Here is a 26,984-nt window from a genome sequence, read left to right on the forward strand (position 1 = left end):
AATGTACTATTACCTATAACATTAACTAAAACACCAAAGTACGCATATTTCCAAACATCTAAATTAGCTAAAATTTTAGGACATGTTACAAAACTATATTTTCTAGAACTTTAGAAGAGTACTTTTAATATTGGCCGGTTATTTTTCACACAGCGACGTTAACTAGGCATATCCCCATACTTTTAACGTAGGCTATTTGTAGAGGTCACGCGTCAATGGGAAAGAGCACTGTGTATTGTGTATAGGAAAACGGACAGTAACTGCAGTATGTGGCGACATGTGCGCTGCTAGTAAATTCCAATTTTCTTTGCTTTGCCGTAGTTGTTCGGCTCAAAAAAAGGGGATATATCTGACAGTAAAAGCTAACCTTTTATGGCAAAGAAATGCTAATCTATTTTGTTTGAAAATGTTATAATATGGCTTTAATTTAAAAATAATTTAAAATGTAAGAGACTAACATTTTAATCTTAAAAATGTCAAATTCCAAACCAAACCACATAATGCAATTTTATATCACTTGCATCATTTTGAAATTTTCTTGCATATTTCTCCCATTTTTCCTCTAATTACTGTTCTTTCTTCTCGCACTTGCTCATTCTTTCTCTTTGGGTTTACCGTTCTTTCTCCTTTACTCATCATTTCAGACCATAGCATTCAACTTATTTTTCTTCGAATAATGCTTTGAACTTTTAACTCACTTCATAACAGCCCCAGACTTTCAAATTCACGTCATCGTTAATTTGACTCTAATAACAGCTCCAGGCTGACATAAACATCTATCTTTGCAACCTCTTACCTGGATCCCAGAGTTCAAAACCTCGCATAAGTGTGCACCTGTCAACGCGCCCTATAAACAACATGCCGAACATAACTGCTTTTAAAATTCGCATTAGACACGAGGCTAATCCAAGAATTGCGTTTAGAAAGAGCGTTACGTAAACAGTCACGTGGAAGTTTCGTCTGGAAGTTGAAACAAAAAGTGTTTCTAATTTTAAAAAACATATTATACAAAGTGTATCCAAAACATTTAACAAATTACATTTGGTTAATTGTTGAAAGCCTTAAAGGATGTCTCCGGCAATCACATCATTATGCCTTATATGTTAGAAATAATTATCAATTTATTTAAAACAAACTCATTTTGATCATAAAAACAACAAAAAAAACAGCCGGCTCTCAACAATGTATTCAAAACCACCTCTCTATTGTGTGTTGAAAGACGGTTGTATGAATTCGTCTTTATGGTAATGTGAGTTTGTTTCAAATAAAACCACCTGATTCGTGCTTAAGGGTAGACGAGGTATTGTTGGTCGAAGCAACCTAAAAATCGATTTTCATTATCTAGATCAATATATTGTTGAAAATAACACCTTGATGGTTTGCAAAAGTTCATTCTACAAATCGTATACTTTGCAAACTTGCTTAATTTATCCAAGGAAATTTACTTTCTTTTTAGCAATTTTAAATTCGGAAAAGATATTTGCAGGTTTTTTTATTCAATTTTACTAGAAATATTAAAGCCTAGATAAAAGAAATATTAAAGCCTAGATAAAAGCACGTCCCACCTCGTGTAAGCGCAACACAAGACCTGGGTAAAACATACACAAACATGCAGTAAAACTAGGTTATATAAACAGTATTCCATACAGATTGAGTCCAGCCCGTTAAATTTAGACAGATCGAGTCTAACTTCTGCCATATTTTCAAATATTTTGGGCAAAATAATAAAACACACACAAAGAATATGGATAAATGCCAAATTTATTTGAAATGCTTCCCATCCGTGCCACCTGCTCCCATCGCCACCCTCCATTCAATGTTGTACGAACCATGCGATCGAAAAAAATATCTGAAAAAACTTTTCTTACGAAACCCATTTCTAGGTGCACGTATCCTTAAAGGGGCATTTCGTGATTATAGCATTGAATTTCCGTGTTACGCATAATTGGATATAGACTATTAGTAGAGTGCACCATAGGCCGCTAGTTATTAATGTTGTAATTTTTGGGGTAGACGAACAGAAAATACAATTGCACGCTGTTTGTCAAACGGCCGAATCTGCAAGAAAGGTTATCTTCACAAACATGGTGTATAGTCATTAGTTTCTGATGGTACGAATTATTTGGAGTAAGTGAGGGGGTTGAAGCTGTGGAGTGTGGCCCACCATGATCATGAAGTACTCCTTTAATATACATCTGACACTGTTATGATGGATTTTTTCTAGCATTCCAGTGCATCTTGTGGGTTTGGATCAAGTCCATAAAAAGGATTTTATCTGTCTGACCCACTTCTCAAAAGCCTGAAAAGGCAGTTTGGACCTCTTAATTTTGTAGTTATGGTTGTATACAAAAAAGTGTGTATAGTGTACTTTATTTAAACCTAGCTATAGTAATGGGATGAGAGGAGACATATTAATATTGTCCAGTTTACTGCAGTGTAGCCTACTTCTCTCGCTCATTACACTAATGTGATATTTAGTCCGCACGATATACTCGTGCGATATACTCTTTTCATGGTCATTCACTTGTGTAACTACCTTGTGCACTGAAAATAGGAAAGGATTTAGCATAACAAAGGGAAAGGTTCCGAGGTCCAGCATAAAGCCACCAAGCGTGAAACTGTCCGATTTATCATATATATAACAAGGCTTAACTTTTTTAACTGCCATAGCAATAGATGAATACAATTTTTGAATAGATCGCCCTGCGCTACAAGCAGGTTGCACTCATCACCTGTGTATGTCTGCAATCATAGATTGACTACAATACCGCTCTTTTCAAAGATGCTTATCATACTAAAGGCGATGACGAATAGGGGTGAACGGCAAGCTACGTTAAGCTGCGAATTGCAGTTTTGAATTAACCGTCAATCATCGTGTGTTGCCGTTAGACGGCCGAAATTATCCATCGCGTTCGTCGGCAAATTTTCAACATGTTGCAAAAGAAGTAGTTGTGATTCCGTTCAGATTTCGTTGGAGACCACAACCCTCAGTTCTTTGACGTTTCCATACCGTTGTCAACGACCATTGACGAAAAAACAACGGCAAATGACGTCACATACCGAACCCTGACGACACATTGTGGCAAGTAAAGAAATTGTAACGATCGTGGTGCGACAATGGCTTTCGAATTTTGTCCGGAGGGTGACGGATGTTGACTGTTGATGGCGGGTCGTTTGCGAGTACCTTCAGCATTGCAACGGTGGTCTACGATGGGTTACGATTTTTAAACGATGGTCCAGGATTTTTAACTTTTTGTGCGATTTTTGACAGTTTTTGACGTCAGTTCGATTTCAATAGACTGTCCGGCACGATGCAATTTTGAAGTTCATATAAAGAGAAATATCAATAATAATGATATTAATTTTACTATTTTTGATTATTATTGATATTTATATTAATTTTTTGATTATTATTGACATGTGTAATATTTTTGATTATTATTGATATTGTTGTTAACATTTTTTATTATTATTGATATAGATATTAATAGTTTGGATTAATATTGATATTGATTTTAATATTTTTGATTATTATTGATATTGATGTTGATATTTTTTATTATTATTGATATTAATATTTTTGAGTGGATGACTAGAACGTTGTGAAGAGTGGGAACGCCAAAGTGGAATATACGACCCATACACACACACACATGCTTTGATGTCGGCCGCTGAGTCACGTCACCGCAATCCACCGTCAGCTGCCGTTCCTTGCCGCAAGCAAATCCGCTACCAGCCGTCTGACCTCATTGCTTGTTGTCGGGCTCCGTCGAGACATCGTCACTCGCCGCCCAGACAACGTCCACCAGTCAGCTTTTTCCCCTTTTGCCGTCGCTTTGCCGCCAACATTTTGTGATTTTCACGTTCGTCACCTTTCGTTGGTTATCTGCCGTCATAGTGTGAGCCAGCCTTAATCTTACAGGTGCGAGTGATTAGCATTTCTTTTGACATCTATGGTTCAATGCATTGGTACCGCCTGAACGTTGTAGTCCAGAGATCTAATCAAAAATTATATTCATCTGTTGCTATGGTAGCCTTACGTCACTTCTATACAGCGAATAGGAAGCCAATAATCGCATTTCAGTTTTCATAGATAAAGACCTCGAGTAATATCGTACAGTATCAAAACGACAGTGTTGGGCGTTTGTCCTCTTAATAGAGAAAAACGACAGGTCATGCCCTCCTCCGATGCAGATTTTCAGATACATTTTGCAACTCCGTGATTTTTCGGTACTGAGTTAAAGACCCATTCAGTGATCACAGCACAAGTGTAAAAAAATAAATTGTTTATAAATTGCCTAAAAGTGAGGGATAAGTCATTCAAATTGTCATGTGGTAGTTCTGAAATGACAAATTTGGCAAAAAACAAAGAAAGCAGCAGTACTGACGAAGTTGAAGCCCCATTCAAATACACGTAGCTAATTTAGACACTGTCAGTATCTAAATTACAGATTCGTGTAAAATGTCTTATTTTGTCTTAAATACGCGGTTTTCGGCTGAACCACTCGCAGGCTATGTTAGCACATCTATGACAATGACAAAGGTGCCAAAATCTGAATTTTGATGATTTTTACGATCGTCTGGATGAGCAAATCACTGAATGGGCCTTTAATCAGAATCTATTTATCCGGGGCGGGTCGCCGGAAAGAAAAAGCTATGAAAATTAGAACATAATATCATTATTTTTAGGCCAAACAAAAAAAACCCTTTCAAAACACGCGTTCGTTTTTCTTAGCGCGTCCATGTCTGCAAATTTATTTTGGTTTAGTTTTTGCCGTAAAATCATGAAATTGAAATTCTGAGACAAATTTGGAAGAAAAGTTACATGATTCGATACTCGCATTGTTTAGGTATAAAACAATTGATATTTGTACTTCAATTGTGCAAATCAATCACAATTTTATCCAGTGTACTTATGAACACTCGAAAATGACATCTTAATTCAAAATTAAGGGTATACGACGTATTGTTGGTCGAAGCAGCAACAAAAAATGTAATTCACAGCATCTTGCGAATGATAGTGAGCTTAGCAAAAATTGCATTGCTCAATTCATAGCGAGCGTGTAGAAGAATTCAAATATCACTTTTGTAGGTCCTGTGGTTCTTGAGTTATGTTATAAAGAGGGCTGAAACAACAACACTTTTGTAAAACGTACATAACTCGTTAACAACAATAAATTAAGCAAGTTTTATAAGTATATGATTTGTAGAATGAACTTTTGCAAAACACCAAAGTGTTATTTTTCAATAATATATTGATTCAGATAATGAAAATCGATTTTTTTTTTTTTTCTTCGACCAACAATACCTCGTATACCCTTAAGTTACAAAATTAAAAAAAACCGTATTCTGCATTCGTTTGTGAAACTGCCATGGGCTTTGAGACAAAAGTAGTTTTTTGTTAGGCCTTATAAAAGTGAATTATTGTGGAATTATTATGGAAATTAACATGTTCTTGTTTGTAAAAAGTATATTTTGGAATTGATATTTGCCATAAAGCAATTGTTACCTATTATCTAAGCCAGTTGGTAGAGCATCGGTCCGGTGATCCGAAGGTCCCAGGTTCAAATCCTGAATGGTCAGTGAAATTTTTTCACTGGCTGTCATTTATGTATGTGGAGACTTGTGTTAAAAACCTTTCCCAACATAATTTTTGTTTGTAAATAGATATTTGCCATAAAGCAATTGTTACCTATTATCTAATCCCAGCACATCTCCTTTTCCTATCAGAAACACAAGTCGTGCATATAACACTTGACCATAGTAAAATACCAAGCTTAGTAATGTTGCCAACCTGCATGGGAAATATGCAAAACACATTATGTCATACGATGGAACTTTGTCAAGTAAAAAATATGAATAACGATCAAACGAACGAGAACATTCTATTGGAAAGATACCAAAACCCGGGATCAAAACATGACATAACTTCAGTCAAACACTAGTATGATGAAACTCAATGTGTGTGCTATTTATACCCGAGAGACTGAGGAAGGGGCAAGTTTTTAACGCAGTATATAGCTGGACAAAGTATCTCACATTTTTTCCGATATTCATTTTAGGATCCAGTCGGCGAGACAACTTTAATCCACACGCCTTGCAGTGTTATCGTTGGAATTGTTGCTGTTGTTGTTGTTGCTGCTACTACTGTTGTTGTTGTTGTTGTAGTTGTTGCTGCTGCTGCTGTTGTTGTTGTTGTTGTTGTTTTGCTGTTGTTGTTGTTGTTGTTGTTGTATTAACATGACTAAAACAACTTACCAATAATTTTCTATGAGTTCGATGATGACATTGCTTTCACCATTGATCCATGGATTAATAATTACAGCAACACAGAAGAAAGCCAAAAACCACATCACAATTTGTAATAAGAGAGCGCCTGGATACACAAAACAATCCAAATCAAGTTGATTAACACAATGATCTTCAAGATTCGAAGACTGACAAAAGTAAACATCAGAATTGATTATACACTAAGCCAAAAGAGACACTTTTTTCACAAGGACATATCTTAAAATCCTGTCCATCAAAATGAACCAAAATACACACAGGATTACTTCAATACTCTACTCTAAACACATGTCAGTAACAAAGCAGTGGTCCAACTGACACGGCAGCAAAATGCACTGACATGGAACAGCTTCCTCATGTTCCTGAACCACATTACCAGACCAATAATTGGCACCTAGCACAATAAATCTGTGAGGATGTGAACAAGGTCCTTGCACAGATGATAATTCCCAAAGAGCAAGTGGAATAGTGTGGAACAAGACCTAGGACATTTGCGCGCGAAGTGCGCGAAAAAAACAGGTTCTTTCTGATTGTTTTCACTAATCTCTTCATTACATTATTATACCATTCTGAACAATAGAGACCCCAAAACCGAGAATATGAAAAGGCCCAATGTATTACACGTGTTCGCTGTGTAAAATATACAAAATACTATCTGACCATTATGGAAGAGCAGAGACATACTTAAATTTCTCTCTGAATATGGACCCAAGGTAAAAAGAAATAAACAAACAAACAAACAAACAAACAAAAAATCTTACCCCAAAGTGAAAATCCAACATGATAACCAGAAAAACGCAGACTAGCAACCTGAAACGCAAACAGTGACATGGTTTTCTCAAATTTTTCTACGTGAATGTACGATTTTCGTCGAAATTTAATGTTGTTATTTTTTTGTTACCCAAAAGGCTGAAATAATATTAGTAATAACTGTCAGGAAGGGTTTTGTCAATTTTAAACCGAATTGACGAGGTAAATGAAAGAACCCCACTGGCTATTTGTGCAGTTTAACGTGAGTTCTATATGGAGGACTTGATGTCGTATTAATACAACTTTACGGCGAATTTACTTTGTTGACCTACTGATGCAACGAATTTGGTTGCTTTTATTTAGGTGTAAGTTGGGATATGTGTAAACCATAACAAAACACTAATCCGATGTACCTTATGCATTTGTGTGAATTTATTTTACTATTTCTTTAAATAATTATAGACGCGTGTCTTACCATAGTGCAGTTATGTTGCACATCAAACATGATTCGACCTTTGCAGTACTTAAACCTGGTTAACAGTTGAATGGTGGACTGCACTTATTACCAAATATGGCACTTGCCAATCAATAATCACCCACTTGAAATCCCCTGACTCGCTGCACTGACCAAAGTTATGGACAGATATATGAGCTGTTTGCTGTTATCTGTCATTTACATATCAGGGAAGTACGAACATTTGCAGATGCCCCGCCTACTCAGTTTTTAGCCTACATGTAATGTATACATTATTCTTGATTGACAGCAAGTACAAAAAATATCCGTTAAGTGGTTTAACTTTAATGCCCTTCGGAAGAGAGCGGTCTGCAAGTGAGTGATAGTCACTAAAAGTTGCATTCGATTTACAGGCATGCCATGCCCTTCCTTACTAAAACACCAAAGTACGTATTATTTCCAAATATCTAAATTAGCTAAAAATTAGGACATGTTACAAAACAATATTTTCTAGAATTTCAGAGAGTACAAAAAATATTGGCCGGTTATTTTTCACACAGTGACGTTAACTAATGGCCTATACCTCTAACATACACTGTTTGTAGAGGTCACACTTCCATGGTGAGAGCACTGTTTATTGTGTATAGGAAAATGAACAGTAACTGCAGTATGCTTGGCATAAATAAGTTAACCAAAATGAACACTGTCTGAAATGTTAATTTAACGTAGGGGGCCTACCACTTTAGTAGAGAAAGCAAACTTTTCTGCAGGACAGAATGAGCGATCACCTCTCCACATCTGAAGTGTGTGAATTCTGCAAAGTACAAGTGCAAGTAAACTGTTAATGGAATGTATTCACAAACCGGAATAAGTAAATAAATTTCGGAATTTATATTGCGCTTTTTCCAGAGGATTCAAAGCGCTGTAATTTCGCTGCGTGGTGAATCATCACAATCAGATCGCATCAACTAGGCTAGTTGCAGCAGAACCCGGCGCAAACCTATCCGCACTTAGATTGTAACATCCACCCATTTTCTGCAGCTCCCCAAATTCCATTGGGTGAAGGAAGTTTTTGATAACGAAACAACTAATCACCGATTTTGAAAGCAGGAGGAAACCGGAGATCCCGGAGAAAACCTGCGAGAGCGAGCATGGATCGGGATAAACCAAATGCACATGAGTCCTTGGGCCGCGCCGGGGCTTGAACCCGGGACCTCAGTGGTGCAAAGCGAGGGAATTACCGCTGCGCTAACTCGCCCTCCCAATAAGAATACTTTAACATTTTAGGGCGAAATCAAATGATGTTGTCCAACTCCTGTCAGAATGGCAAATGAATGAACGCTGCAACAACATCTGCTTATATTTCCCGTATATTCAAAGGACAAAATGTTAGCGGGCGACAATACTGATCAAACTAATCATAATCCATTATGCGAGATACCCACAAATCAGTAAGGAGTTGGATTCACTTTCACGTCACGCAGTGTACACTTGTTCATTCATTTGCCATTCTGGGCTGGCTGTAGTTTGGTCCCAAGTGTGGAAGGCTGGCAGCATTAAGAGAGGCCTTTGATGCCTAAGATCATGAGATGCATCTTTGTGATTTCTGGCCCTGTGATTCGTCCATTTAAGTCTACCGCGAAAGTCTTGGACGACCAAGATTGCATCTTGCATGCCCAAGGTTAGGTATATATTCTCAGGCGTCTTTTGATGCTGTCGGCCTTCCATACATACAAAAAAACACCCATGTCATATAATAAATAAGACTATTATTAATACAACCATTATTAACAACATAATATCCTTTACTAATACCGCATGAAAACTGACTAATGTTGTCCAGAGATTGATGATTTATAGATGATTTCAAAACTGTCCTTCGACAATTTTTGGTTTGTGGTTATTAATGTTACTCCTACATCAATTGAGGCTCCTCATGATGAACCACTGACCAAAGTTGAACGTTTGACCATAAGGGACGCACCATTAGATTCTCAGGGGGGGGCATGGGAGTTTGGGTCAGGCAGATTTTTTTCGCCTCCGAGAGCACCAATTTATTTTTTTTTTCTTCAATTTTTTTTTTCGTCTCACTAGTGGGCGAAGTTTTTTTTTCCCAAAAAACTCCCATGCCCCCCCCCCTGGAAATCTAATGGTGCGCCCCTAAACAGACTGTGCTTTGACGTGCGTTTTGCCGTTGCAAACGCAGTGTCAAATCATTCAATTTGTCGCAGCAACAAAATGAAGAAAAATAAAGCCCCAAGCTATAAGTTTATCGTTAGACCGGAAAATCGCAACGGAAAGCAGAAAATGCAGCATTGTCGCAGCGGAATAAAACACACTTTTGCCACGTACTCGGTCACACCTCTACCTTATAAAACACCTTGTATAGTATATAATACCTGTAACACCAATGCATGTGTATACCAAACACTGCCATTATTGTCATTGCGATGTAGGTTGTTGGCCAAAATGTATCTGAAATAAACAATAAAATAAAAAAACAATTATTGACACGTTCCTAGTGTGAATTTGCCGATGAGTTAGCAACAAAAAGACGCATCTCCATTATAGCTGTGGCGTATATTCCTATAGTTTATGATATGCACAAATGCACTTCGAAAATGTTTTTACAAATGTTATAATAAACGCATTATATTGCGTTTTGATTTTGGTCAAAACGTTTTAATAACACTTAAATGACGGTCGGGTTATATAAAGGTCGTGAAAACGTTTTTAAAACATTTTGTATAAATAAACACTACACCAACATTTTAGAAATGTTGTCAAAATGTTATTGTAAAATATTTAACGGCAAACATTTTCCCCAAATATTTGTCAACATTTACATTACATTATGTTAGAATGTTTTGCAGCAACACACTTTATAAAAATAACCCGACATTTAACCCTAGAACTACGAAGATTTTTTTATCCGTCATAAAAAACGCGAGTGTTTATGCCCAAACGACTTCAGCTAATCGTAAATCCATCCTTTGCGCTCAGTTTAGTGATACAATTTTTACCCCAGCACCTTACCCGGGGTAGAACCGGCCATCAGAAATTACTATAGAGGGGTGTGGCGAGGCCCGCCATTGGTTTGTACAGTAAAATCTTTGATTTTCATTTCGCTCTTGTAAAATTATTCCCAGAGCTATACTTTTTACTTGTTAGTTAGGTTGAAAGAGTCATTTCCTTTTATATTTAGGAAAAAAGCCAGAATTTCCCAAATTTGCATGGGTGAGCTCACATTGTGACGTCAGAGACCCATAACTATACACTGGTACCAAATATGGTATATGACGTTTATAATTGAAAATTAGGGGTACAACAATCACCCTTCCGCCCTTCGTAGTCCATGTTACAAAATATGGCTCAGTAGTTATAGGGTTAAACGTTCTTTGTAAAACGTTTTGTGTTTGTTGGGTAGGGCATAAACTTACAGTCTTGCAAACAGCAGCAAATGGAGATACGTCTTCCTGCCGCTGAGCCATTGAAATGATTTCAAGATTATTTCTTGCGTGTTGTTCTATTTGGCATTTATGCATGTTGTTCTATTTGACATTTAGGGAAGCAGATCTAGAACAGGCGTAACTCTAACCAATCTATATCCTGAAATAGGCCTAACCATCGCAACCAGGATCAAGTTCCTAGGTAAATAACAACGCTTAAGAACTTGCAACCTCTTAAACACGCTGTTAGTTTATTGTCCTATTGAAATTTCATGCCATAACTCGTATCTTACAAAAATAAACTGTATTACCCGAGAAATATAATTTACCATCTAAAACCTTGACGGTGAATTGAAAATCCTCGAATTGTTCCGTAGCATTTGCGAGCTCAAATATTTCATCAAGGTAGCCACCGTCCCTGAATATGTCCTTTAATGAGACGAGACTCTGCCCCACTGCCAGCAGATAAAATAAACCAAGCTGAAATAAAACAAGTTACAAAGTTACATTCATTACATGAGTCAAACGGTTAGGTCTACATTACACTATACTCGCCTTAAACAATCAGTCCTGTTTTACCAACGTTTTAGCTGTAAATGCTTCTAGCATGATACCCGTTCTACTGTCAACATTTGACGATATTCAATTGCCTCAGTCAAAGGGCACTTACTGGAAAGCTGGACTGGACAAGGTCATCCGATGTAACCAATTCCCAATTCCCTATCTGGATCATATTGCACTTGGCTGTATGGCGTAACTAAACTTTCGCAATCGACGGAGAACCGGGGGAAATAATGTCTCCAGGGGATGGGTCGAAACACTGATCCTCTGATTGAAGCATGACAAATTGGTAAACTCAGAACTGGCAATATCTATTTGCAAACCTTTTAGAAAAATACCATAAAGAAGTTGACTAGTAAGTATTCAGCTATACTATTCTTTTTCCTATCCTAAACATCAGTAATTTTTGACCCATAACGCACTGGGCATATTTTGTTTCATCTACAAAAATATGGCCATACTTACTTCGTATAAAGCAAGTCCAGCCAACACGGAAGTACAAACCATCCGTCTCGAGTATTTGAAACCTATAAGCATTTATAGATAGAAATAGAAGAATTCTGTTAACTTGTATATTTCCATGGATACATTGCCCGGGATACATTGTAGTATTGTATCCAAAATAACAATGCTTCTTTTAACCAGATAAAATTAAATTCACGCTCGAGCCCACAATATTGTAACACCCTGTATTTTTCAATTAATTTCAGATTGCATTAAAATGTACAATTGTACATGGCTCGCTTAAAAGCGTCATTGTCTGTAAATAATGTTCTGGTCTTGACAGTCAATCAAAAAAGGTTATGATGACAACGATTATCTACGATTAATTTGACTAGAACTAAAAAAAGGAGTCGAACCCTTTCGTTAGGCCAGACTCCACCGTGAAATGTTGCTGTTGAGGGATCGCCACACCTCCTCCACAGCGAGTGTGTTACCTTCCCAGCATTTAAGAATGGTGGTACCCATTTATACTGGGTGGAGAGGAGTAATCGAGATAAAGTGCCTTACTCAAGGGCACAACTCGATGGCGTCGCCGGGGCTCGAACCTGCAATCTTTCAATTATGAGTCGGAGCTCGTTCCACTCAGCCACCTAGAACTATATAATTATATTCAAAATAAGATTTGTTTTAAATTGTGTTTGCTTTACACCGCACTTTACAACAACGACGACAACGACAAAGACAACAACAACAACAATAATAATAACAATAACTGAATTACCTGTGTGCAAAGGATAAACTTTCTCCCGGAGGCGAACAGACAAACTTTTCTCTTCGGGACTATGGAAAGAAATTTGAATTTAATGTGAATCCCTAATATAAAAGAAAACAAAGATGCATGTATTTGTGGTTTCTTACACTTAAAATAAATGCATGTTTTGTGGTTTCTTACGCTTAAAATAAATGCATGTTTTGTGGTTTCTTACACTTAAAATAAATGCATGTTTTGTGGTTTCTTACACTTAAAATAAATACATGTATTTGTGGTTTCTTACACTTAAAATAAATGCATGTTTTGTGGTTTCTTACACTTAAAATAAATGCATGTTTTGTGGTTTCTTACGCTTAAAATAAATGCATGTTTTGTGGTTTCTTACACTTAAAATAAATGCATGTTTTGTGGTTTCTTACACTTAAAATAAATGCGTGTATTTGTGGTTTCTTACACTTAAAATAAATGCGTGTAAACTGGGCTCAAAAAGAAACTTATAATTTTTCACACAAGGCCATAAATATCTTAAAATCCTGTCCATAAAAATGAACCAAAATTACACTCAGAATCACTTCAATACTCTACTCTAAACACATGTCAGTAACCAAGCAGTTGTCCATCTTCACAGGCGAATAATTGGCACCCAGCAAAAGAAATCTGTGAAAATGCGCACAAGATCCTTACACAGGTGATTATGTGCAAAGAGTAAGTGGAATATCGTGGAACAGGGCTGCTTCTGCTTTTCACACACTTTCTATATAGGAGAGACCTTCCACATAATTTTTGAAATTTAAAAAATAAATCTAAAATTCTAAAAGTACCTAAAAAATACATTGCAAAACTTTTTTCTTCTGGTAAGAATTCTTTTCTTACATTCAACAGCTTTTTTTTTGCAGGTTAGAAATATGATAAATAGGTCCATGCATGCATTTTGTATATGATGACATATGTATCAAATTTCTAACCTACAATAAAAAATTAAAAAAAGCTGTTGCATGTAAGAAAAATTCTTACCCAGAAGAAAAGAGCTTGTGCACTCAAATGTATTTTTTGGTATTTTTAGAATTTTAGAAAAAAAATTGAATTTCCAAAATTATGTGAAGGGTTTCTCTTTTATTTTGTTAGAAATAAAAACAACACTTTCGATTAAATGGGGCAAAGTAATGTTATTAAAACATTACATATAGGTCCGATTTTCAGGTGAAATCAAATTCTCCCCTAATTCCCTTTTGGGGGTAAGGGTTTGGGGTTCGGTTAAAGATTAGTTAAGCTTGGGTGGGTTTGTATACATGTAGTAAGGTTTGGGGATGGGTTAGAGTTTGTGTAAGGGTAGGAAAAAAATCAAAAACGTTTTTTAAAGCATCTCATCTACATACGGTTCTTCACTCGGCTTTTGAAGTAAGAATTTCACCCTTTCATAGTAGTGAGTCTTCCTGAACGCATCGCTCATGCCCAGCTTATTTTTTGGTTTTTTCACCACCTGAAAAGTAAAAGAAGTTAAACATCTTTTTGTCTGGGATCTGATATAAAGTCACTTTTGTTGTGTCAGAAAATACTTCATTTAAAAAAGTAGCGAGTACATGAAACGTTGGAGTATAGCATAAAGTCCAAACATGCATTCAGTTGAATTTGATAAAAATAATTGAGATTTTATTTTTTTAAATAAATTTTAACCAAACGCTAAGAAGATGGTTATGTTGCATTTTATCACATCTTCATAATTGGTCAAAAATCGTTAAACATTAAATTTGGGTCAAATCCAAATGACATTGATAATTTTCAGTTAATGTATATTTAATAAAATATTATTTATACTTGTACATAAATATTATATATACCTGTTGTCCGTCAAGTTTATCCAAGTAGCCCTTTGCAATATGGTAGATGCCGAGTATGAAGCGTCCATTGAGAATGAGGTAACAGAGATAAATGGGAGCTAACATGGCTGTGTTCACCGCACCAATTAACTAAAGATTACATGAACAAAACAAACCTTAAGAAAATAACAACGTTTTTTCGACGTTTACATAAAATCCTTTCGACAGGGGTGTAGAGAGCTTCAATGCTCCAGGAGAGATTATGTAAATTTCTTCAAGGAGAGATTTTCGTCATCCTCTTCTCGTTCCCAGTTTCCTTCTCCTTTTTTATTTCCCCTTCTCTTATTTCCTCACTCCTTCTTCCATTGTCCTTCCTACTTTCCTTATTTTTCTTATACCCCTGCCTTACGACAAACTGTAACAACTATATAGCCCCCCCCCCCCCCCTAACTATACGTCAGTCAAATATAAACTATAAAAAGAACCGTGTTATATCGTGTCATATCACACGGTCAAGAACCAAGAAGGTTGCAGGAACGTTCTTAGGTGTTTTTAAACACCTAAGAACGTTCCTGCAATCTTAAAAGATTTTAGTCCAAACTGTGTAGACTCTCATTCATCTGGGTATATTGAAATTAAGATTTGATTTAAATCTGGTCAACCAGGCATACCTATTTTTGACGGACGAACCGACGTTGCGACTGAAACCTCGACTGGGTTGCATCACAACCCAGCTGAAGACTGAAGGTTTCAGTCACAACGTCGGTTCGTCCGTCAAAAATAGGTATGTCTGGTTGACCCGATTTAAATCAAATTTTAATTTTAAGATTTTAGATTTGTTTTTATTTTCATCGTTTTTAAACATGGTTTATAGGTCTTGCTGTTCAAGCTGCTGCATGTAAACCCAGGATCTGATGCAACGTGACGTGTAACAATTGGCTATTCCAGTTGACATACATACACCCCTACGGTAGACTTGACAGTAATCTTCCACACAGGGAGTGTGAATTTCAAATGGGGTTACCTGAATGGTGACTCCATTCTGGAATAGCCTATTTGCAAGAGCTCCTGCTACACAGTTGTGGTCAGCCATTTTGTTTAATTAAGGTACTGGAAAAACAACGACATGTTAATTTCCTGATGTGTCAAAGAACTCAAATGAAATGAAATAGGCCTTTGGTTTAAGAGCGCTTACCCCTTCGTCCAAAGGACATTCATACATCCGATACACATAATAATATGTCCTGTAAATTAAAGTGAAATATAAATTTAGACAGAAAATTACCAGGGAGACTTTAAATGATTATGGACACCAGAAGCATTATCTTTACCCCCGGGCCCACCCCCTCCCTTGACAACAGACTGGTATGTCATTGACTTAAACTGGCTACGGATAAGAAGAGGATTGTCGACTTTACTTATCATCATCATCAGTCGGCTGCGGAGCAGGCGACTACAAGCTTTCTCCAACTATTGCGATCTTGGGCAAGCGAAACAATTTTGTTTGGCTGCAGCAACCCTTCATTATCTCCCAGGAGGTGCTGTACATACTGTAAGTACAGTGTGTGCGGCCGTCCCGATTTCCTCTTCCCATGTGGTGGAATATAAAGGACATATTCTGTCACAGGCTCGTCGTCTTCAAGACGCAGTATATGGCCGAGAAATTGGAGTTGATGAATCTTGACTCTGGCAACCAGTTGAGTGGTGTTGGTCAGATTGTGGATGGTTTCATTTGTAATCCGATCCACACGCTTGATGTTTAACATGACTCTGTAGCAAGATGTTGCAAAGGCATTGATCTTGTTTTCCATGTCCTTGGTGATTACCCATGACTCGCACCCGTACAGAAGGACAGTAACACAAGTTGTCTCAAACAGCTTGATTTTTGTTTCGATTGGCAGGGATGGGCTTTTCCAAAGGCGTTCCAGTTTCCAGAAAGCAGCCCAGGCTAGTGCCTTTTTTCTTTTTAGGTCTCCAACACTAGAGCCCATATTGGAACCCAAGTACTTGAAGGCTGTGACATGGTTGATGGTGCTACCATAGACTTCAAGTGCTGGCTGGGCGTTACAGTTTGCAGTCATATATTCTGTCTTAGGTGCGCTGATGACAAGGCCTAGATTTGCTGCTGCTGTTGCAGTCCTAGTAAGCTGTGACTGGGCCCGGGCTATAGAAGATTCCAACAGGGCAACATCATCAGCAAAATCCAGGTCATTCAGCATCCTAGCAGGACACCTGCTTGACCGACGTGGGTAGGTAACAATTCCAGCATCAATTCCAGAAGTTGATTTTTCAGGAGGTAGTCTACCAGGATAATGAACAGGAATGGTGACAACACATCACCCTGAAGCACTCCAGTTGTTACTTGGAAAGGCTCTGAGATACTTCCATCTACCATAACGGCACTATTGGAGTCTTTGTAGAGCACCTGGATGGCATTGACCACAACCTTTGGTATTCCATAATGCCGCAGCACTGAGAACATGACGGACCTGTTGATGGAGTCGAAGGCTTTTTGAAGTCCACAAAAGTGACTGTCAAGGGAAGTTGGTACTCCTTGAAGCCTTCCATGATCCTCCTCAAAATGTGTATTTGCTGAGCGCAGGTAAAGGAATGATGACATTTGTGACCCATTGACGTGGCGGTGTCAGCGTTAAAAATACTTCCATATAGAATTTGAGAATCATATCAATCATGCTATCCCCTCCTCCCTGAAGTGCTTCAGCAGTTATAGCACAGTCCAATCCTGCTGCCTTGTTGGTCTTCATGGCTGCTATTGCTTCGACTACTTCTTGACAAGTTGGGAGCTCAGTGATGGTAGGAAGATCTCCAACATCTGGTGCAAGAAGTTCTGAAGCTGCTGTGCCACTATCGTTGTTAAGGAGTGAGCTAAAATATTCCTTCCATTCCTCAAGCAATTCATGGTCACTGGTTGGGGCTGTGCCAACCCTCTTTTTGACTTTTACCCTTTCCTTGAGTTCTTCCCAGAAAGCGAGTGTATGATTTTCCAGGTGGTGGTGTAATTCCCCATTTCATCGGCCAGCTTCAGGTCTTCCATCTGCTTATTGAGGGTACCAAGCTCATCAGATTTATAGGAGTTGTTAAGGCTGGTGTTCAAGTTCCTCCATCTTTCTCTAGATTGACGAGACTTTGAAATGGAGTACCGCTTTTTGGCCTCATCCCTTTCAAGTTTAAGTCTTACTTATTAAATTTGTCAATAGGCCCTATCACGATTATAGTTAACATAACAATTATTATTATAATATTTTATTAACAAAATCCATACCAAATTGCAGTATATGCCAATCCAATTCCATTCGCTTTGGCAGGATGTTTCTTGATATTGGTAAGGCACAGTAGGATAGGATAGTAAGCGAAACTCACTTGAAGCACATTAAGTACAACAATCAGTCCCCATATGGTTCCTGTGACACGCAAATAACAAGTCAGTCAAGAGAGAGAAGGTATGGTACAGATAGTGTGGTAAAGAGTAAAAAATGATGAGGACTCGGGGACATAACTTGAGTGACAGGAATGTGCCTGTCAATGGACCCCTTTTTCGAAGTCGAACCACAGATATTGGCAATCTGAGGTTGAACTTACCCGATCAAATGATCCCAACCCCCCCCCCCCTTTTTTTTTTTTTTTTTTTTTTGAGGATCAGTTATACCCAATCAACCCTTTTTCAAGCATTTTGCCATAAAATAATGCAGGAACTTTCAAATTTTCTTATTTCAGCAAAATTGTATTGTAAATTTGGCAAAATTTGTGTTCTTTTTCTTTATCTGATTACCTTTTTTAAAATGTCCTACCCAATGACCGATTAACGCTAATAGGCCCGTTCTTCCCGACGCGGCACAGACACGACATACCCATTACTTGTCAACTTGAACTTGAGTTCCCCTAAGATCTTTGTTCTTGGGTTCCCCATGTTAGAACAGTCACCTTTAATGGGACCATAGCATGGGACCAACACTGGTAGAAAGACGTGTACAATATAATAAATATGGTCTTTGTTTCTGGAGCTATAATAGCGGTAACTCCCGAAGATGACACAACAAACTTGACAAATGGGACAAAATTACACAGGGAAAAGTATGACAACTTTAAAACAGCTTTTTATGCGTAAAAATGGAACTTCAAAACGTTCAAAAAGGTTGTACGCGAGGTGTGTTTAAATTGTACACGATTTGTGTATGTTTACGTGTCTTTTTAAAAAAAATATTTGCATGAGTATGACGTAGTTCTAGTTTAACACCCGGGGTAACATAAGTTTGCGTAACGCTTTTGTGTTTTCTACGGTCTTTCTGGTTTCTGGTATGGGGTGGTCCAGAGTGGTCATAGGCCTGGATTATTTTTCGACGGGGATTTGCGACTCGAGCTTCCGAACCTCTAGGGGTGCACCATTTGATTTCCAGGGGGGCATGGGAGTTTTAAAAAAACTAGTAATGAGACGGAGAAAAATACAATTTCGCCCCACTGATATTAGTAGGGACCCATAAGATTCACAAAGACTTTAAAATAGTTAATAATGTGTTTTTCGCGCGTTTTTCTTCAAAACAGACCCATGCATGTCTAAGGATTTCTCGTGAAAAATCCGTTGGAGACTCTTGGCTTTCGGTCTAGTTCATTCTTTTCGCATCTCAAATGGTTACCATGGTTACGTGTACAAGCACATGATGCGGATACAAAAGAATACAAAAAAGTAACAGGTTCGTGTACGGGGTAGGGGCCTAATAATTCTAAAAAGTAACGAATATACTAGCTTATACTTTTCAACCATTGCATTAACGGTCTATATTCAGTGATTTGCTCATCAAGAAAAATCATCAAAATTCGGATTTTGTCACATTTGTTAGTGTCATAGATGTTCTAACATAGCCTGCTAGTGGTTAAGCCAAAAGCCATGAGTATCTTTGATTAAAGGAGGATTTCGTGATCCTAGCATCCTCTTTTTATGACATTTTCCAGTACATATCCACGAAAAAAGCCTATTCCCAAAATTTCATTTGATTCCGATTTTGCGTTCGCGAGTTATGCATGATTATGTGTATTACACTGCTCCATAGATGTGTTGTAATTTCGTTCTGGTGCACCAGAACGAAATTCAAATTTCACGATATCTTTGCTAAACGAATTAATCTGCAAGATATATTTTGTACATAAACATTATGTAGCCAGAGGTTTCCAGTAATATAAAAATCTCAACTTTTTTTGAGAAAAGCGGGGGGATGAGGCTGTGGATCACGAAATGCCCTTTTAAAAACAAAATAAGATATTTTTACATGAATCTGTAATTTCTCTACTTCATGTACCGTATTCTGACATGTTGAATGGGGCTTCAACTTTTTCAATACTGCTGTTTTTCTTGGGTTTTTTTGCCAAACTTTTACATTTCAGAAATGGCAATTTTAATGACTCATCCTTCACTTTTAGGCAATTAATACACAATTCTATTTTTTTTTTCACTTTCGCTGGAATCACTGAATAAGCCTTTGACCCGGGCCTTTGACGTCAAGAGCAGACATGATGTCAGCAGAATGAACACATCGACTTAGGAAATGTTTTACATCAGTGTTTTACTAGTCCCTCTGAGACGTACGAGTTCTTTTTATGTAATCTCCCAGGTTCCAGAAATTTAAATTCCGCTAAGAGCTGACCTTTGAGCAGTTTAAAACATACCTTGTAACATACTTGGTAAATGTGAAATGTCGGGATCGTAGTAGAAATTCCCCGTGAACAAATCTAATATTGATGTTGTCATGATGGCAAAACCACATGCGAACATCCACGACTCCTCGAATTCATCGATCAGGTTAACAGGGCTGAAACATAAAAAGTTACATAAGAATCACAAGGTGTCCCAACAAAAAAGTTACATAAGAATTACAAGGTGTCCCAACAAAAAAGTTACATAAGAATCACAAGGTGTCCCAACAAAAAAGTTACATAAGAATTACAAGGTGTCCCAACAAAAAAGTTACATAAGAATCACAAGGTGTCCCAACAAAAAAGTTACATAAGAATCACAAGGTGTCCCAACAAAAAAGTTACATAAGAATCACAAGGTGTCCCAACAAAAAGTTACATAAGAATCACAAGGTGTCCCAACAAAAAGTTACATAAGAATCACAAGGTGTCCCAACAAAAAAGTTACATAAGAATTACAAGGTGTCCCAACAAAAAAGTTACATAAGAATCACAAGGTGTCCCAACAAAAAAGTTACATAAGAATCACAAGGTGTGTCCCAACAAAAAAGTTACATAAAAATTACAAGGTGTCCCAACAAAAAAGTTACATAAGAATTACAAGGTGTCCCAACAAAAAAGTTACATAAGAATCACAAGGTGTCCCAACAAAAAGTTACATAAGAATCACAAGGTGTCCCAACAAAAAAGTTACATAAGAATCACAAGGTGTCCCAACAAAAAAGTTACATAAGAATCACAAGGTGTCCCAACAAAAAAGTTACATAAGAATTACAAGGTGTCCCAACAAAAAAGTTACATAAGAATCACAAGGTGTCCCAACAAAAAAGTTACATAAGAATCACAAGGTGTCCCAACAAAAAAGTTACATAAGAATCACAAGGTGTCCCAACAAAAAAGTTACATAAGAATCACAAGGTGTCCCAACAAAAAAAGTTACATAAGAATTACAAGGTGTCCCAACAAAAAGTTACATAAGAATCACAAGGTGTCCCAACAAAAAAGTTACATAAGAATTACAAGGTGTCCCAACAAAAAAAGTGTATATAGATAATAGTGTGAATCAACTGTGACAGCAGTAAAACAGACACACACTTATAGAAAGTTGGATAAATGTTGTTTGGTGAATTACCATAGTTTCCATCGTTAGTATTTTAAATCTTAGCCCGGGGTTCTTCGTAAAAAATTATATAGAATATCCCCTTGGATCCGCACCTACTGTTGATATCACTGTATATACATAATGCATCCAGGGATGATGGGGATAAATCCCCCAATATTTTGCCACGGGGTGATCCATACAATCACCCCGCCCACCCCCCACCCCCTCAATGTTGACGCCTGTATGTGGGTTTCTGACCAAATTAACCTCATATTTGGCCATTTTAGCCCCCAAAGTGCCCATTCGCGCGAATTTATTCCATAATTTAATTAGTTTAGCTTCAATTTATGGCAAAATCTTTCGCACTCTTCGCGCGCATTTGTTCCATAAACTTATTCTGTCGCCAAAAGGTGCTGGGTTCACTATACTTTTTTTTAAATTTGTTTCTGACCCAATCCCCCCTAAAATGTCAAAAAGAAATCTGCGCCACTGGCATAATGTTATATTCCAGTCAAAATTGACTCCTATACATGTTTAATATTGGCAGTTTTGTTGGAGTGTACGTAGATATACTCACAATGCTATACTTGGGCGTTGGCTACAACAGTTCGGCCAAAGGCGTTTTCTTGGACTAGTAAAAGCGAAAATCCCGATTATAAAAAACTAATACATAAAAGAGTAAAAGAAGAACATAACATGCACTTAAATCTAAGAGTATGTACATTTATCATTAAGTATAGAGCAAATACATAGAATAAAAAGCCTTATGCATCTGGCCACCCTCCCTCTCTGAAAAAGTCCTGACTATACTGTACTACTGGTGTTATCTATGGATGTTAGAGGAAGATATCTATGGAAGTTAATATATTTTCGTTTGGGCTTGCCATTTTGTTCGTAATAATATATTAAGGGATCTAGAATGAGCGTTTATGGCGTTTCGACAGTATTTTTTGTGGGACATGAGAGCACCTCAGACCTATCGAATTGCATTCTGAATACGAAGTATATCTTTCTGATATCAAATAATTTTCATTTTTTGAAATTCACGATATAATACAAATTTTATGACAAATTATTAAAATTTGATATTTTTCAAATTGTTGATATATAACAGTCCTCGAAATAAATTTTATAAATCTAATGATATATTAAAAAGTGTATGTAGCTGGGAGGAAAAGCCGACGATCAATTGAAAATTTTGACCTTTCATATTGAAGATATGGATTTTTTCCCAAAAAGACCTAATTTTTTTGGTATCATCCCACCTACATACACTTTTAAGTATAAATCATCAGATTTATAAAGTTTACTTCAAGTACTGTTAAATATCAAAATATCAATTTTAATGATTTGCCATAAAATGTGTATTACATTGCGAATTTCAAAAATCAAAATTATTTGATATCAGAAGGACATTCTTCGTATTCAGAATGCAATTCGATATGTCTGATGTGCTCTAATGTCCCACAATAAATACTGTCCAAACGTTCATACCCCACCCTTAAGCCATAGCAAAATAGATAAAGAACAAAGGAAGTTTGCGTTACTGACCGATGGTAGGAGGCTCCATTCCACCCAATCTATCAAGTTGAATTTGGGGTTGTCACATCCGTACGTCGTGTTTGTATCTTGTCTGAAAGAAAACAAAAACATGCTTTTTCCCTCAAAGGTTTCTTGTGTCATTTCCTCCTCATATAGACTCATATGTTAAACACATAATATAATAAGTTAAACTGTACTGTAGATTCAAAAGTGAAGAATAGGCTATACTGGGAAAAGCCCAAGATGCCCGACCCAAGATGGGGGGGGGGTACTACCATGTCCCCTCCCTACCATGGCGCCGCCTCTGGACAATAGTGTATTGCACTCAGACATCTCGAAATTATGTCATCATCTCGAAATTATGTCGTCACTTATGTTGTAATTTATCTCATCATCTCGAAATTATGTTGTCACTTATGTCATTATTTTACTACTGATGTCCTGTATGTATGTATAGTAACTTTAAGAGAAAAGGGTTCTTGAACAGTTTTGAAAAGGGCTTTTCCAGAGCCCCTTTTAGGTTTTAAAATCATGAATTGTTTTGTCCCGAAATTAGGATATAATATCTTTACAATTTAACTTGTTTATACTTCTTTCTTTGTTTGCTCATATGTGTAAAGGAAACCCCGGGGTGAAAAAGGACTCAAAGAGTGAAACAAGTTTCAGTGATCACTAGAGAGAGTAAAATTCACTCTGGCAAGAATGATATTTACTAAGGAAAGAGTGAAACCTATTCTGGTAAGAATAGAATTCAGAGTGATATTCGCTCTGAAATAAGTGAAATTCAATCTGGAAAGTGTGTGATTCACCCTGGAAAGAGTGCGACTCAATCAGAAAAGAGTGAGATTCACTCTGGAAAGAGTGAGATTGAATCTGGAAAGGGTGAAATTCACTCTGCAAAGAATGAAATGTGAAATTCACTCTGCAAAGAGTGAAATTCACTCTGTAAAGAGTGAAATTCTCTCTGTAAAGAGTGAAATTCTCTCTGTAAAGAGTGAAATTCTCTCTGTAAAGAGTGAAATTCACTCCACAAAGAGTTAAATTCACTCTTTTCAGAGTGAAATTCACTCTGAAAAGAGTGAAATTCACTTTGAAAAGAGTGAAATTCAATCTGAAATGAGTGAAATTCAATCTGGAAAGTGTGAGATTCACTCTGGAAAGAGTGAGGTTGAATCTGGAAAGGGTGGAATTTACTCTTTCCAGAGTGAAATTCAATGCAAATAGTAAAATTCATTATGAAAAGAGTGATATTCGCTCTGAAATAAGTGAAAGTCACTCTTTTCAGAGTGAAATTCAATATGAAAAGAGTGAAATTCAATCTGGAAAGTGTGATTCGCCCTGGAAAAAGTGCGACTCAATCAGAAAAGAGTGAGATTCACTCTGGAAAGAGTGAGATTGAATCTGGAAAGGGTGAAATTTACTCTGGAAAGAGTAAAATTCACTCCCCAAAGTAAAATTCACGCTGCAAAGATTAAAAATTCACTCTTCAAAGATTAAATTTCACTCTGCAAAGAGTGAAATTCAATCTGAAAAGAGTGAAAATGTGAAATTCACTCTGCAAAGAGTGAAAATATGAAATGTAAAATTATTCAGTGAAATTCACGCTGGAAAGAGTGAAATTCACTCTGGGAAGCGTGAGATTCACTCTGAAAAGAGTGAGATTCACTCCGAGTGGAAAGCGTGGAATTCACTCTGGAAAGATTGAAATTCACTCAGGAAAGAGTAAAATTCACTCGGGAAAGAGTAAAATTCACTCTGGAAAGAGTGCAAGTCACTCTGGAAAGAGTGAAATTCACTCTGGAAAGAGTGAAATTCACTCTGGAAAAAGTAAACAAGGTATACAATTCACTCTTAAATTATTGAAATTTCACTTCCTTGCAGTGTTCACTGTTGGCAATCCATAACATTCCGAGAATAGCATAATTATGATGTTTATCTTACCCATAAACAGTGTCCTGAAGAGTCATCCAAAAGTCGTCAATCTCTAAATCATCGTCTTCATAATTGAAATAATCAAGTAATTGTCCTAAAAAAGATGTGGACACGTTTGATTCCAAAACGTATTCCCTGAGTTCATCTGGTGACCAGTGCTCTGCCTCGCCCGGTAGCCATTCGCTAATTTTGTCACTTACAGTCATGGTATAAAATGGTAAATGGTGACCAATCTTCCGATTCTATGGAGTTTTTGCTTCCGTAAGAGAGGAAATAATTATAGATACGCACGATGAATTTCCCAACGCGGCTAGACTAAAATAAACTCCAACAAGTAGATCAATGAAAAAATGTCATTAAAACTCTGTAAAACAAAATTGGTAAAAACAATTAGATAACAATATAGCTACATGATATATGACTGTCTGAATGTTATCACTCAAACAAAATTAGTAAAACAATTACAATTATGTAACTGTTGGGAAACTCGTATAATTATTTTATATGTCCAACAAAAACACTAGATACATGCTGTGTATATATAGTATTAATCTTATCTACCCAACAAACATAGTTTCCATACTTACAATATCAGGCGTATATTACGTATTTAGTTATCGGTGTATATCCTGTGTATATCTGTCTATGTGTTCTGCTATTTTTGTCAGTAGTAAAAGCAACGTCATGAATGGGTGTAATAATTTTAGTCGACATACATGTAGACTACACAGAATCAATGGCTTCCTGTAATCATGGTAATTTTTCATAAAATAAATTATGTCGATGAACAATCCAATGTAAATATATATACTTGGTTGTGAAATAAAATAAGCTGCGGAGATTTTATTATCAGAAAAATATATGAATTGACCTTTGGACAGCAAGAGTTCCTGTATACCAAACAGAGTTCCACTTAAATAAACTCACGGGTAAATTAATAATGAATACATGGTTACCATGACTAAACAAAGGCAACATGAAGGATGAGTCCGTGACCTTTATAGATTCCAATGATTTTTATTAATAGCACCAAACTCTTATTTGAATTTTGTAGTTTCGGTGCCACCGTGCGTGCGTGTGGCAGAAAAGACGCAACGCGTCTGTCATTTGATAAAGTCAATATCGCGATTTATAATAAATTATGTGCATGTTTTCAACATACATGGTCTCCCTCAAAAGAGAACCCTCATTGCGGCCTCTTTTTCTCCTATTTCTAAAAAGTTAATCAAATATAATAAAAATGTTGGTATGTAATCGTTAACTTTAATAAACCGAAACAAATATTCCAATCGGCTCACAACCCTTTTGCAGATAATGCTCTTTTAAAGAAATGTACCCGTTTTTCACTCTGTCCACGGAGGAAGTTTGGCTACTTCAAAGATTGAAAAGGAGTACACGTACCATGCATGAATATAAAATATTCCTCAATGATAACATTAAAAAATAACAACTTTATTTGGGAAATATGCCGTAAAAACTCGATAGTTAGCATATGTGCTTAATATCGAGCGCTTTTTAAAACATCAAATTGTACCAAAGTCCGGCGCTTTACCAACTGAGCTAATCTGCTAATGGGGTTGAGACACACATTTGCACGTTTACTTGTTCGTATATAACTATGTGTATCGATAATTTGCTTTCTTACTTTCTTACTTTGTTGTTTCTTGCTTTCTTTTTATTTACAACATAAGTCATTGTTTTCTTTTTCCGGATAAAAGGGCTGTTTGGTTTGTCTTTGGTTCTTCTAAAGTGAGTTTGCTGTGCTGCTCTGCCCTCTACCTGGTTGCCTCCTTGACGAGTACACTTCAGCCCTGGTCCTCATTGCATCAATTGCGTTGTGTACCATCCTTGTGCGCCATATATAGGCCTACTTGCGAATGCAGCATTGAGTAATATGGTTGCGAAGATCTTGGAGGCTAGCTGGTGGTCCTTACTCATAGATGATAGATGTCGCTTTGGATTTTGCCCCAAAGAAAGAAATCAAGTGGTGTGAGATCTGGTGATCTCCACAGTATGTACCTATCCCGTGGACAGAACCTCAAAAACGGGTATACATTTCTTTAAAAGGGCATATCTTCTAAAGTTGTGAACTTGTGAGCCGATTGAAATAATTGTTTTGGTTTATCAAAGCTAACAAATTAAAGGTTTCTTTACATACCAAAATATA

The 26,984-nt window shown here is 36.9% G+C and overlaps 1 protein-coding gene across 1 annotated transcript in view; it reads right to left on the reverse strand.

Annotated features, from left to right (window-relative positions):
- The window catches only part of LOC140159339 (stimulated by retinoic acid gene 6 protein-like), a 31,474-nt gene extending 6,299 nt beyond the window's left edge, over nt 1-25,175 (reverse strand). Inside the window, exons 1-17 of the mRNA XM_072182787.1 lie at nt 24,827-25,175; nt 22,895-22,976; nt 21,921-22,006; nt 20,215-20,357; nt 17,819-17,957; nt 15,731-15,779; nt 14,557-14,685; nt 14,095-14,198; nt 12,728-12,786; nt 11,968-12,029; nt 11,271-11,421; nt 9,892-9,967; nt 8,231-8,306; nt 7,050-7,098; nt 6,259-6,376; nt 5,693-5,794; nt 797-960 (exon numbers count right to left, since the gene is read on the reverse strand). Coding sequence (XP_072038888.1) covers nt 797-960; nt 5,693-5,794; nt 6,259-6,376; nt 7,050-7,098; nt 8,231-8,306; nt 9,892-9,967; nt 11,271-11,421; nt 11,968-12,029; nt 12,728-12,786; nt 14,095-14,198; nt 14,557-14,685; nt 15,731-15,779; nt 17,819-17,957; nt 20,215-20,357; nt 21,921-22,006; nt 22,895-22,976; nt 24,827-25,023 — 1,786 coding nt within the window. The 5' untranslated portion in view covers nt 25,024-25,175. The remainder of the gene's footprint in view (nt 1-796; nt 961-5,692; nt 5,795-6,258; nt 6,377-7,049; nt 7,099-8,230; nt 8,307-9,891; nt 9,968-11,270; nt 11,422-11,967; nt 12,030-12,727; nt 12,787-14,094; nt 14,199-14,556; nt 14,686-15,730; nt 15,780-17,818; nt 17,958-20,214; nt 20,358-21,920; nt 22,007-22,894; nt 22,977-24,826) is intronic.
- Nucleotides 25,176-26,984: the final 1,809 nt, after the last annotated feature.

This window comes from Amphiura filiformis, chromosome 8, assembly GCF_039555335.1.
Source record: "Amphiura filiformis chromosome 8, Afil_fr2py, whole genome shotgun sequence".
Taxonomy (NCBI): domain Eukaryota; kingdom Metazoa; phylum Echinodermata; class Ophiuroidea; order Amphilepidida; family Amphiuridae; genus Amphiura; species Amphiura filiformis.